Genomic DNA, 12,986 nt, shown 5'->3' with positions numbered 1-12,986 from the left:
TATAATAACAATTGATAATTAAACAAGTGGGGAGTATGAACTGTAGTTCTGAAATGCTCAGTCTAACTCGGAGCATAAGTGGGAGTATAATATAAGAGCTAAAAATAATGAGTGGGGTAGATAATGTAAGGTTATGAAAGTGTAGTAAGTGTGGGCTAAGGCGGGAAAGGGGACCGATCTTATATCGTGTGTTATTAAACCGGTTGATCAGTCCGTATTTAATTCTTGCCACGTACGCGTACCTAGGATAGAATCTTCTACATCTGGCAGCTGACTACTAAAATAATTACACGCGTGTCGGTGTGCCGGCTTGGACATTTATTTATAATAAAAGTTTATTTTTATTTTTGCAATAAAATACTGAACAGTCACAGCCGGTATTTTAGCAAGAAGACATTTTAATTAACATAACTTCAGTTGCAAGTGATGTGCTATAGCGAGTTTGTCTCAGGTAAGAAAAAAAAATAAAAAAATAGTTTCTAATAAAATTAAAATTTTTTAATTTAATTGTTAATACAGTTAATACTGCATAGGTGGTTTGGTATAAATATTTTGAGGTTGGTGTCGGGCTTTCACGTGTTTCGCCCGATTCTAACATGCTTTTGCTCATGCCCGTCTATTCATGCAGCGGCTTTGACCACGTGGATATTTTAAAAAGACATACATATGATGGCGTCATAAAAGAGTGCAATGAACACGATACTTTACATATGTATATATAAATACATAGTATACAGTATAAATATATACTGGGGAAATAGTACAGAATACAAAATTAGTTTTAAGATTCAGTTGCACGGTTGAAGTAGCAAGTACTGTTATATCTGCATTTAAATATGTGTGCTAGACATCTATGTGACTGAAATCAAGCACCACCGTCGCATGATGTAATACTTGCTGATATTTCAGTTGCTAAATTTCACCAGGTCTTTATCTGTCGGGAAGAAATATTCTGATTAAGTTAATTTAATTACTACCTTAGGGAGCTTATCGGGTAAACTTTGACTTGACATCTAATTATCGGAGTCAATTATTTTTTGTGATATCTTTTTTTTATCAGTTTTCTACTTGCGGTAATTACCAAATTTTTTAGTGATGGAGTCATTTTTTTAAGAATATATTGTTATTTTTGTAAGGTAAATATTTAAAACAATTGAAGAAATTTTTATTTTTCAGAATTTTCATCAAAATTATTCATTTTTGTCAAAATAGTTTAAAAAATTTAAATAATTTTGATTTATTAAAATTTTAGATAAATATTAATAAAAATTATTTTTATTAAAATTATTAATTATTGTTAAAATAATTGAAGAAATTTAAATAATTTTGATTTATTAAAATTTTAGATAAATAAAAATTATTTTTGAAGTACAAAATTTTTTTACAATTGTATAAAAATTGAAAAAAAAAAATTTTATCTTCAGGTCTTTAAAAATATAGTTTTGAATTAATGTATTTGTAGTTATTTTTAAACACGACAAATTTAGACTCTTTTTTTATATTTAAATATGTTATTTATTTTTTTTTATTTACATGTATGAAGTCATATGTTAAGGACAAAAAATCATTGAAAAAAAAATAACTCGTGATTTAATAATTATAAAAATTATTTCTTCTTAGGAAGAAATAATTTTTTAAAAAATAAATTTAATTTAAATATCAAAAAAATATTTAGTTTCTCAACGTAGATGGAATAAATATATTTATGAATATTATCACTAATTATACAATATATTTTCCTTGAAAATAATTTTGTAACTAATTGTTAAATTTATCAATAGATAACTTAGTTGATAAAAACAAATAGTTTTTTGATAAATGTATATAAAAAATTAACTATCAGATTATTTGCCTGAAGAAATGAAGCTAAAATTTCTTCACAAAAACCTGTTTTAATATTATTTTGTTTAAATACTAATGACCTGATTTCTTCACATTGGTGTAAGTTTTTTTAAGTAAATATAAAATAGTGACACGGTATATTAATAAAAATTAAGTTAGCTGACATTTAAAAATTTTTTTTATTAAAAAAAAATTTTAATTTGTAAAAATCTTGAAAAATTACACGCACAATTTTAAAAAACTATTTTTTAATTATAATTTAATTTTAATTAAAAATTTTAGTATTGAAATAAATTAACGTGTTAAAAATAAAAAATTAGTCAAGTATGTAAAAATGGTTAGCTTTTAAGAATTATAGATTAGCGTGAATTGGAGAAAAATGTGTGGGCGACTATAAATAGAGAATAATTAGGTTTGGTATTAAAAGAAGAAAGAGCAATTGCTCAAATATTAAATTTCATTCAAGGCTTTCCACTTAATTGAATCATAATCGTAAAATATAAATTAGAGCCATTTAATTCCGGCGGCTGAATTTTTTCATTCATTTTTTTAAATTTTAATTATTTGTTCAAGCAATTGCCTCATTACTATATAACGATATTGGCAAACATTTATTCACCTATTGAAAATAAAAAAAAAAATATTAATATTATAATCTTATCTTCTTGCGTGTCCGGTTTGTTACAAATCGTGATTTACAAATGTATTTATGTTTTTTAACAATAAAAGTGATACCGATTATAATTGTTTGCAACAATTGTAAAAAATAAAATGCTGATAAGAAAATAAGAGATAAATTATCAATGTATTGTTTTTGATTTTATGTACAAACATTGTGTGTGAAAAAGTTAAGGATGTTTAATATTATACACAGCCTGGTAATTATGTAATTTTATGTAGGTTTTTGCGGCTGGATAAATTGCGGTGTCACGGAATAATATAAATTATCGGACAAAGTTTGTTTTAGATAATTATGTATCGGAGTTAATTTTTGTTATCATTCATTGTAACACTTGTATTCTTTCAATGTTAAGTGTAATTAATTATTAGTTTGATACTTTAATTAAATGGATAATATAAATATTTATTAAAATATAAATGAGATGTCAAAATGTAAATGTCATGTGTTTTAATGATTTTTTTTCTGATTGCAGTGGAAATTTTCGAGAGATTTTAACTACAATCAAATACTGCAAAATGGTGAGTGCCAAAAGAATTATTTTTGTTAAATAAAAATTAAATGACCTTAAAAATTAATATTAATATTAAAGTTTGATTGAATAAATTTTTTTTTGAGTTGAAAAAATTATTTTTTATAAGTTTTTTAATTTTAAACCAATAAAAAATTATTTAAACTTAAAAAAAAAATTTATTAAACTTTTAAAAATAAATTTTTTTTCTTATCAAAGATAATCTATATTATTAAGAGAATAAGTAAAATTTTGTGACCAGTGTATTTATATGATAAAATAGATTTTTATTTATTTAGGCTGCATTCGAAAATGCTCTATCTCTAAATCCATAATTAAAAAATGATCTTGAATCTTGTGAACTATTGACATTTTTAAAGATATAAGCTCATCCCGATGTTACACTCATCAAGACCTTTCATTTAAGTACCCACATCATTTTTTCATATATATATATGAAAAATATATCAAAATGCATGGGAGTACTCAAATGAAAGGTCTCGATGAGTGTAACATCGGGATGAGCTTATATCTTTAAAAATATCAATAATTAAGAAATTACGTTGTATCTTGTGAATTATTGACATTTTCAAAGATATAAGCTCATCCCAACATTACACTCATCGAGACCTTTCATTTGAGTACCCACATCAATTTTTCATATATTTTATATATTTATATATATAAATATATGAAAATGCATGTGGGTACTCAAATGAAAGCTCTTGATGAGTGTAACATCAGGATGAGCTTATATCTTTAAAAATGTCAATAGTTAAAAAAGTACAGTGCAATTTAAAAAAAGTCATTATTTAATAGTGACCGCAAGGTTACTATTTTTTTTATTAATATAAAAAAGGTCTTTAAATTTTTTGAACAAATTACAATAATTAAATATAATAAAAAATATTTTATAAATATTTTTTGGCATGTTTCCAGGTTGAGAGCACGAATAAAACGCCGACAGAGATGCACACGTTTTTACCTCAGGATGAGGTATTAACAAATAAGTACGTAGCATTAATAATTTAATAATATTAATAATAGTAATAATAACAATAATTGTCGTAGGTACTTTTGATGTAGTTTCCCAGCTTATAATTTATAAATGAGTTAATTCTTAATTTCCCTTGTCATTTATCTAATTAGATGACTCAAATAACATTTAGAAGAATTTAGCTGTCAGCAATTTATTTTAAACAAAAATTCTCTTCTGTTAATTTAATACCGTATATTTTCTAAATGCTGAACATACAAATGTAGAACAAGGATAGAGTGGAGTATCGTGCTAGTTAACTGCACGTAGATATGCGTATCTATTGCGCAATAATTGCATAGTTTATTGAAATAATTGATAATTGTTTAGCTGTAAATGTACATTGATTGATATTTGTTACAATTGATCCTCCCGCGTTATAATTAATGTTAAAAAAAAAAAAAAAAAAATCATTAACATTTTCTTTAATAAAAAAATTATTGCTACTTTGTAAGTCTCAGAACTTGGTAGGAAATAAATTTAAATGATGAATCGATTGATCGCGCTATCAGTAATAATAATAAATCTTTTGTCTGGCAGATACAAAGTGCAGGTCGTAGCCAAAGACCCGGAGGTCGCAGTTCCATTAACCGATCACAAAAGTTTCAATCCCTTTACTGAGCGCAAAGTTGACAATCCAACTACGTAAGTATTATAAGCATTGAAAAAAAATATAAATTATTTATTATTTACTATTGATAATTTTTTTTTTTTTTTTTTTTTTTTTAGAGATTGCGATACGTTGACACATTTATTGAAGGCAGCTTTGGGTACTGGAACTCTGGCTATGCCCTATGCCTTCAAAAGCTCTGGATTGATTGGTGGTATCTTTGGAACTATTTTCGTCTCACTTATTTGCACTCACTGCTCGTATATCTTGGTAAATTTTTTTTAATTACTTTCAGTTATTAATTATTAATTAGTCAGAGATCACTCGCGACCTCGAGAATAAATTATTCAAATTATTTATATTTATGATTAATTATTTATTGAATTGATAAAAAATTTTTTTTTGATTTTTTATTAAAGATAATTATAAATATTAGTTAACGAAAAATTTACTCTATTTATTAAGAAAACATAATTAAAAATAATTTATATTTATTGTATATTGATTTAATTATTTTTGCATTCCCTACAGGGTTTTGAGGGCAAAAATTGATTAGTTTATTATTGTTTAATCCATAGTGATCATTATGGGTCCAGATGACCCCAGGCAATTTTTGAGTTGCTCTTGCCTCGAAGATATCATTCAAAATAGTATCTGTGGTACCATCTATTATTGTTTGAAGATTTTTTTGAGATTCATGGAAATTTACGATTTCAATTGCACAAATAAATATACTTTTTGAAAAGCTCGACATGACACCACTTTTTTTTCAAAGTATGCGATATCTGGAGTAGAAACTTGGAAGTCATTTTCATTTATCTCAAAAAATTAAGTTTTTAATAAAAAAAGTCAAATTTTTCGAAATTTAACTTTCTCGCATTTTTTTTTATAATTAAACAATTAAAAAAAAAATTTTAAAACGATTGAATTATTCAACGGAAGTGTTAAGAATTACTCTCATGTACGGCTCGAGTGAAAATATTGAAAAGAACGCAAATAGCAACAATTTTTTCCGTGCATGGGGTCAACTAAACCCAGTATGACCACTACGAAATTCTTAAAAAGAGTGACCACTACGGGTTAAGAATTAAATTATTTTCAAAGAATCAAGACAATCTTTTTAAAATCATTTTTTTGGATCAAGAAAATTCCTCTTAAATAAACTATTTTTTTTTTTTTTACTATAATAATTTCTAATAATTAGTATATATGTATCATAATTTTTAATAATTAGTAAATACCAAATTTAATTGTTTAAACTTTTGACAAATTATTAAACTAATTGATTTTTTTATTTATTAATTTATTGGATCGATAAGAAATTTTCTTTTTTTAATTTTTAATGAAAGATTATTATAAATATTAATTACCGACAAATTAATTCTATCTATTAAATATAATTTTAAAAAATGGTATGTAAAAATTATTGACCTTTTGTTATTGATTTCCAGGTAAAATGCGCTCATGTACTATATCACAAAACACACAGAACGAAAATGGGGTTTGCTGATATTGCGGAAAATGCATTTGCTACTGGACCAAAATGGGGACGTAAATTTTCTAAATTTTCCAGGTAACTTTTTTTTTCTCTTTAAGGTAGTTGGGTTGTGCGAGCAAAATTTTAAGAAATCTTCCAAATTTATAATATAAGTAATTAAATGCATAGTGCACATGCTGTTAAAATTTGGAGACGATTTACCACCTGTAACCAAAGATAATTACAATTGGAAATGACATTTTTACACAGGCGGTATGGAAAAAGAGAGAGAAAACCGCGAAGTTTTATTATTTTTGTATTGAAGAAATTTCAAGAATTTCACGAAAAACTAATATTACTTAGATTAATACATGTTTAATTACCCTAAAAAATTCTGGAATTCCCTACCACATAGTTTTTGAAAAATCATTGGTAAACTAGTAAAATAAACAAATAAAGTCATATGTGGAAGTAAGTAAGCAATAGCTCGTAAAAGAAGCGACACTAGTGAATGAAAAAGACAGCAGTAGCATAAACTATAGGTTGGGAAAGAACTACCTTAAAGATAAATTTGCACTTGAATGTTTAAAAAAAAATTTTTAATATCTATTTTTATTTTATTTAAATAAACAAACCCAACAGCCTAGGGGCCATTAACAGGGTTAATAATACAACAGTTAGTATATAAAAAAAAATTTTTTTGATTTATAACAAGATGACTTATAGCTAGCATAGTGATTTCATATTTAATAGAATATTAATATTAGTATTAATTATAAATATTCTATATTATAAATATTAATATTAATTATAAATTTTAGTTACCTTAAAAGTCAAATTTTAATTCTTCGGAATATTTTTAATACTTTTTGATTTTTTCTTTTATAAAAAATTAACATTTTAAATCATTTTGAATTCTTCTTTTTAACCAGGGATGTTGTAGTGACTTATTACCACTCAGTTTTAATTATTACAAACTTATTCATTAAATTCTGAAAACTATACTAAGGTAAAGTACCCAGTAGCTGAACAGGTTTTAAAGTAAAACTTATTTGACCATACTTTTAATATATAAAGATGTAATTATTCGTTCAAATTAGTGATTTTCATGAAAATATAAACAATTTTGAATTGATTGAAGCGCAAAATAACGCAGATAATTGATTATTTATATTTTAACAACGTTTTTAAAATAGACTATGAAAGGAGTAGTAGTTGAACAATCAATTCTGACAAGCCGCAGTAGTTGAACTAATAAAATATATGGCAATAGGCACACCAAAAATTTTCAACGTTTTATCGAAATATCAAAAGAATCATAACATATTATTGAATAATATTAAAAATCATACTGTGAATAATTAATATGTTCATTTAAATGAAAAAAATTTGTATTTAATTTTTTAATTACATTTTTTATGAATGACAAAGCAAATTTTCAATTATAAATCAAAAAACTCAATTCAAAACGTTCAATAATTTTTAACTACACTCATTTTTAGACATAAAACTTATTTAAATTGCAGTAATTAATATTAATCACAATGCTGATCACTTATCTATAAACCTATTAGAGATTATAATGCTGTTAAAATTATACGGCCCAGCCTGTTCAAGTTCTGGGTACCGCTCTGAAAATTTGGAGGTATAGTTAAACGCTAAAATTTAACATGAAAATTATAGTTTATGTCTTTGCAAAAAATATATGTTATTTAGAAAAGACTATTTTATTAAATGGTACAATTTTTCTTACTTAACTTAAAAAGAGTTTATTTCTAATGTATTTTTAATATTAAGTAGCAAGTAACAAGTAGCAAGTAGCAAATTTACTCCTAATTTACACCTAAGTTACACCTAATTACTACTTTTTTCCTACTGACCGTATACCTATCCCTAATGATGATATACTGTTTTTTTTGACTGATTGTTCGGTTTACGATTTAGTACCTTTTTCATGAAAAAAATAGCATCTATCGGTGATTCTCGACATGTCAACTTTTAAGTTAATAAAAATATAATTGTTTTGATTTATAATTGAAAAAACTTACAGAAATCAATTACTGTATCATTTTATAATTATAATATGTGCATATTACTCATAATAAATTTACGGATTTTGTATTATAACAATTCGAAAAGTCTGTTCAAGTACTGATGCTATTTTTATAAGTGTTCAAGTACTGGGTAATTTACCTTATAGGTTGGGAAAGAACTACCTTAAAAAAAAATTTCTTAATTATAAAAAAAAAAACTAAATTTATTTTATTTTCTCCAGGTACACCATCCAGATATGTCTGCTGATAACATATTTCGGAACTTGCAGCGCGTACGCTTGTATAATAGCCGAAAACTTCGGCCAGGTAATAAAGTATTACATGGACCAGCATGCAGGAATTCCGATAGATCCAAAAATGGAACTAAGCGACAACTTTATGCGAACATTGGTAGCCGGACTATTTATTCCGCTGACATTGCTAGTCTATGTGCCGGATCTGAAGTACCTGGCGCCGTTCTCGATGGTAGCGAACCTGTTCATGGGCTGCGGACTGGCGATAACTTTCTACTACCTGGTCGACGGGTTGCCTTCAATAACCCCGGAGGTGCTGACCAGACCGCTCGGCGACTTCCCCCAGTTCTTCGGAGTGACAATATTCGCGATGGAAGCTATCGGAGTGATAATGCCTCTGGAGAACAACATGAAGACGCCCCAGAACTTTGTAGGAATTTGCGGAGTACTTAACCGAGGAATGTCTTTCGTGACCCTCATCTACATCCTCCTCGGGTTCCTTGGATTTTTGAGGTACGGGGAAGGGGTAAAAGCGGTGGTCACCTCAAACCTGCCGATCCACTTGGTACCAGCCCAGGTCGTAAAAGTATTAATCGGGCTTGCGGTTTTCTTCACCTTCGGGCTCCAATTCTACGTTTGCATTGACATTGGCTGGACCATGTTGAAGGAACGCTTCCCCAAGAGACCTCGGCTTGCCGAGTACACCATGCGCACTATCATGGTCACCATCTGCGTCCTCCTAGCCATCGCTATCCCAAAAATCGGACCGCTCGTTGAACTTGTAGGTGCGTTCTGCTTCTCGTTGCTTGGACTTCTTGCTCCCGTAGGCATCGAAATTATCACCTACTGGAATGTCGGGTTCGGTCGCTTCAATTGGATAATTTACAAAAATATTTTAGTCACCTTGATTGGAATTACCGCGCTGATTCTCGGTACCACCTCTGCTATTCAAAGCATCGCCAGAGAAATGTTTTGAACTGTGTAAATTCAAAGTTCATTTAGATTTTTATATTAGGATCATAAAAGTATATGATGCTGAAGTTCGTAATTATGCAGAAGTGGGGCTCGACCTATTTTAGAAAAAAGTGAAAAAAAATAAAAAATCGAAAGATTTTTTTTTTTTTTTGAAAATTTTTATTCACGGCGAATTTGTGATAGAAAGTATGAAAATTAAATATTTTAATGTTTTTTATTTTCATTTGAAAATTAAAAAATTTTCAATTTTAAATTATGATATTCTGAATTTTTTTTTTTTTCTATTTTTGTCGCTCTTTAAGAAAAAAAATATTTCAATAACCAGAAAAAATTGCATGGTCACTATTTCATTAAAAAACACTTAAAATCAAAAATTTTGTAGTTTCTAATGGAAAAAAAAAAATAATTTTCATACTTTTTATCATTTTTATTAAAAATCTGCCGTGAAGAACAATTTGACAAAAAAAGTGTTCAAAAAGATCAATTTTTCGATTTTTTACACTCAAAAATAGGTCGAACCCCACTTCTGCATAATTATCCTGAAGTTTTAAATGACATATCGACGATCTAATCAGTAAATGGTCTAACTCCTTATTTTTTAGAGGGTGATTTTTTAACATTTTGATGTAGCAATAGTCCAATTATAAATTATTTGAATAATTCAAACCAAAATATTATACCTTTATTAGATATTAATGGTATTAAATGGTTTTTTAAATTGATAATAAATTTTGAACTAATTGTTTCTTTCGTACTAATGGGAAATTCTCTAAAATGGAGTTAGACAATTTGCTAATTAGAACGTCGATATGATTCTAGGATTTTTTTTTCAACACATAAAATATTTTTAAAAGAATAGGGAGGTGATAAAATCTATTATTGTAAAAAAAATTTTTTTTAATATTAATTTATTTTTTGTTAAAGTCCACAAAAAGACAGATGTCTGCTAACTTTAGTTTTATAAAAATATCATCGTGTTCATTTTATCATTATCGGGCTTGTATTTGGTTCGAAATTAACCATCGAAGGTATTTTTTTTTTAAGTTTAAATTATAATGAGATATCTCAAAATCATTTAATTAAGTATAAAATAAGTGGCGCTATCCAAAAATGACCTTAGTTATTATTTTAGTTATTAAGTAATTACTATTACATATTTTAATTAATCTTCATAACATTTAAAATACTTCGTAATTTACATTAATTGATTTTTGCTGGCTATGGTGGTGTACTATTGATTTTTTTTTAATTATAAATTTATTTTTAGTCAGAATTTTTTTTTTCTTTTTTTTTTTTTTTGAGATAAATTGATAATATTGTTATATTTATTGATGTAATTTTTAAGACTTGAATTTTTATACAGTTGACGCTTTAAATAATTTATATGAAAATACTTAGACCTTAATTAATTGAACTGTACTTAATGTATTTGTCCAATTTACAGAGGCTACTAGAAAAATTTGGTAAATTGTAAGTGCAATATCTCGCCGAAATTAAGTGCCTTGTATAAAGTAATTATAAATTAGTCAATGAAATAAATCATTAATTCTGGTCTTTAAATTAAATAATCTATTTTGTAAATAAGCGTTATTTTTTACGTTGTTACAAAATAATTATTGAATGCTAATATTGTTAAAATGAATTTTAATGAGATTATAAACTTGCATTTAAAATAAGTTAAATAAAATAATCATGCTAGTGAATTTTTATTATTTTTATTATTGAAATAAATTTCCCATGATATAATGTATAAGAAAAATTTTTTTTTAGTTTTATATATATATATTTTTTTTTTTAAAAGTAAGCTTATAAGTAATTATTTACATGTCGGAATAATAGAAGTGTTTATTTTTCAAGTGGAGCGTAGTTAAGTAATTTCTCGATCAAGTCCACGTGGCCGAGAAGCATTCTGCGACAGCAGTAGCGTTTTAATCCCAGATAGTCCAATGCATCGCTGTCAAAAATAAAATTAATTTATACTTAAATTAATAATTAATTTAAAAAAAATAGTGTATTTTTGAATTCTATAACGGAGAAATAATGAATGTCAATTAAAAATTGATACTGAAATCAGCTGACATTTGACAATTTTAGAAATTTTTATTACAAATTGTAGAAAAAAATATTAAAATTAATTTACCAGATATTTATTCAATTTAAATTATTTTTGTAACAAATAAATTATGGTAAAAAAAAATTGACATGCAAAAATGAAAATTAATTTAGCAGATATTTTATAATTTAAAAAATTTTTTTACGAAATAAATTATTTCAAAGAAAATGAGAAAAAAATATTTGACATTTAGAAAATTAAAAAAATAAAAAATGCAATTTTTTAGAAATAATTTTTCGGAGTAAATTTATTTATTAAAAAAAATTAAAAAATGGTCAAGCGACTTCTGACTTTAGTCATAAATGACAAATGTAATTTATTAAAAATAATTTTTTGGTTGAAAAAAAAAAATTAAAAAATGATCAAGTGATTGCTAATAAATGTCATAATTATTTATAATAATAAAGTTAGCCGACATTTTTTATTATTTTATTTTGCTTAATTTATTAAACCATAACTAAAAAATATTTTTAAAAAATTGCACTAAAAATTTTTGAAGTTTTTAACAAATCAAAAAAATTTTTTTGTGATAATTCTTTAATAAAAAAAATTATAAAATTTTTTAGATGCCGGCTAACTTAATTTTCATTATTTATCTTAAATATCTAGATGCAGAATTTTTTTAAACAAATAAATTATGGCAAAAAAAAACTAGAAAAAAAATTGACATGTAGAAATTAAAAAAAAATAAAAAATGTAATTTTTTTAAAATAATTTTTTGGAAAAAATTTATTTGTTAAAAAAATAAAAAAAAGGTTGAGTGACTGCTAACTTTAATGTCATATTTAGTTGTATAATAGTAAAGTTAGCCGACATTGTTAATTTTTTCAGTTATTTTCTAATTATTAAATATTAATTAACTAGTATTTTTAAGAAATTGCACTTACAGTTTTTAAAGTTTTTTAAAATTGAATTTTTTTTTTATTTTTTTTGTAATAATTCTTTTAATAAAAAAAATTTTAAATATCGGCTAACTTAATTTTCATTTAGTTGTTATCTCATTTTTAAAAAATTAAATATTCAAAACATGGAATTTCATAAAAAAATGTCATATTTAAGGTTATAATTACCCTTCAGTGTATTCAGCTTGCAAAAGACCCAGATAAGCTTCCCATTTATTGCCAATAACTTTTCCACAAGTGAAACAACGAACTGGGATGATCATTTTGTCGCTTGATAATTAAAAATTGCAGTAAATATTATTTTAAACAACAAAAATACAGCACCGACTAAGCTTTAAGAAGCGTGTGTGCGAATCGAATGCTCTGGAAGTTTTAAATGCATTATTTACGCGACAGTCATGTAGGAGTACTGACGCGCCACCTTGCGGATAAAATATTTATTCTATTTCCAGTTGAATATTATTTATTTTCCGATTAAGGTTAAATAATAAAGTGAATGAAAATATTAATTAATTTTATTAATTTATGCGTGAGATAAATCAATTATTTTATTT

General features: G+C 25.6%; 2 protein-coding genes across 3 annotated transcripts; one reads left to right on the top strand and one right to left on the bottom strand.

The window, feature by feature from the left end:
• The first annotated feature begins 227 nt into the window (after positions 1–227).
• Positions 228–9,555, top strand: LOC123268173 (proton-coupled amino acid transporter-like protein pathetic). 2 transcript variants are annotated; one of them, XM_044733071.1, is made up of 7 exons: positions 228–451; positions 2,997–3,042; positions 3,972–4,042; positions 4,609–4,713; positions 4,798–4,948; positions 6,130–6,251; positions 8,431–9,554. In XM_044733071.1, the coding sequence occupies exons 2-7, from the start codon at positions 3,040–3,042 to the stop codon at positions 9,416–9,418; spliced, it is 1,440 nt and encodes a 479-aa protein (XP_044589006.1). In that variant the 5' UTR covers positions 228–451; positions 2,997–3,039; the 3' UTR covers positions 9,419–9,554. The 2 variants fall into 2 exon arrangements, with proteins under 2 accessions (XP_044589006.1, XP_044589007.1); XM_044733072.1 differs by lacking the exon at positions 228–451 and having other exon boundaries at positions 8,431–9,555.
• Positions 9,556–11,157: 1,602 nt separating this feature from the next.
• On the bottom strand, positions 11,158–12,820 carry LOC123268170 (DNA-directed RNA polymerases I, II, and III subunit RPABC5). Its single transcript, XM_044733066.1, has 2 exons — positions 12,601–12,820; positions 11,158–11,371 (listed from the first exon to the last, which is right to left on the bottom strand). Exons 1-2 carry the CDS (start codon positions 12,693–12,695, stop codon positions 11,263–11,265), a joined length of 204 nt encoding a protein of 67 aa, XP_044589001.1. The 5' UTR covers positions 12,696–12,820; the 3' UTR covers positions 11,158–11,262.
• Between the last annotated feature and the right edge of the window lie 166 nt (positions 12,821–12,986).

This window comes from Cotesia glomerata, linkage group LG6 (assembly GCF_020080835.1).
Source record: "Cotesia glomerata isolate CgM1 linkage group LG6, MPM_Cglom_v2.3, whole genome shotgun sequence".
NCBI lineage: Eukaryota > Metazoa > Arthropoda > Insecta > Hymenoptera > Braconidae > Cotesia > Cotesia glomerata.
The sequence above is the reverse complement of the archived record's forward strand: the minus strand, read 5'-3'. Positions and strand labels throughout refer to the sequence as shown.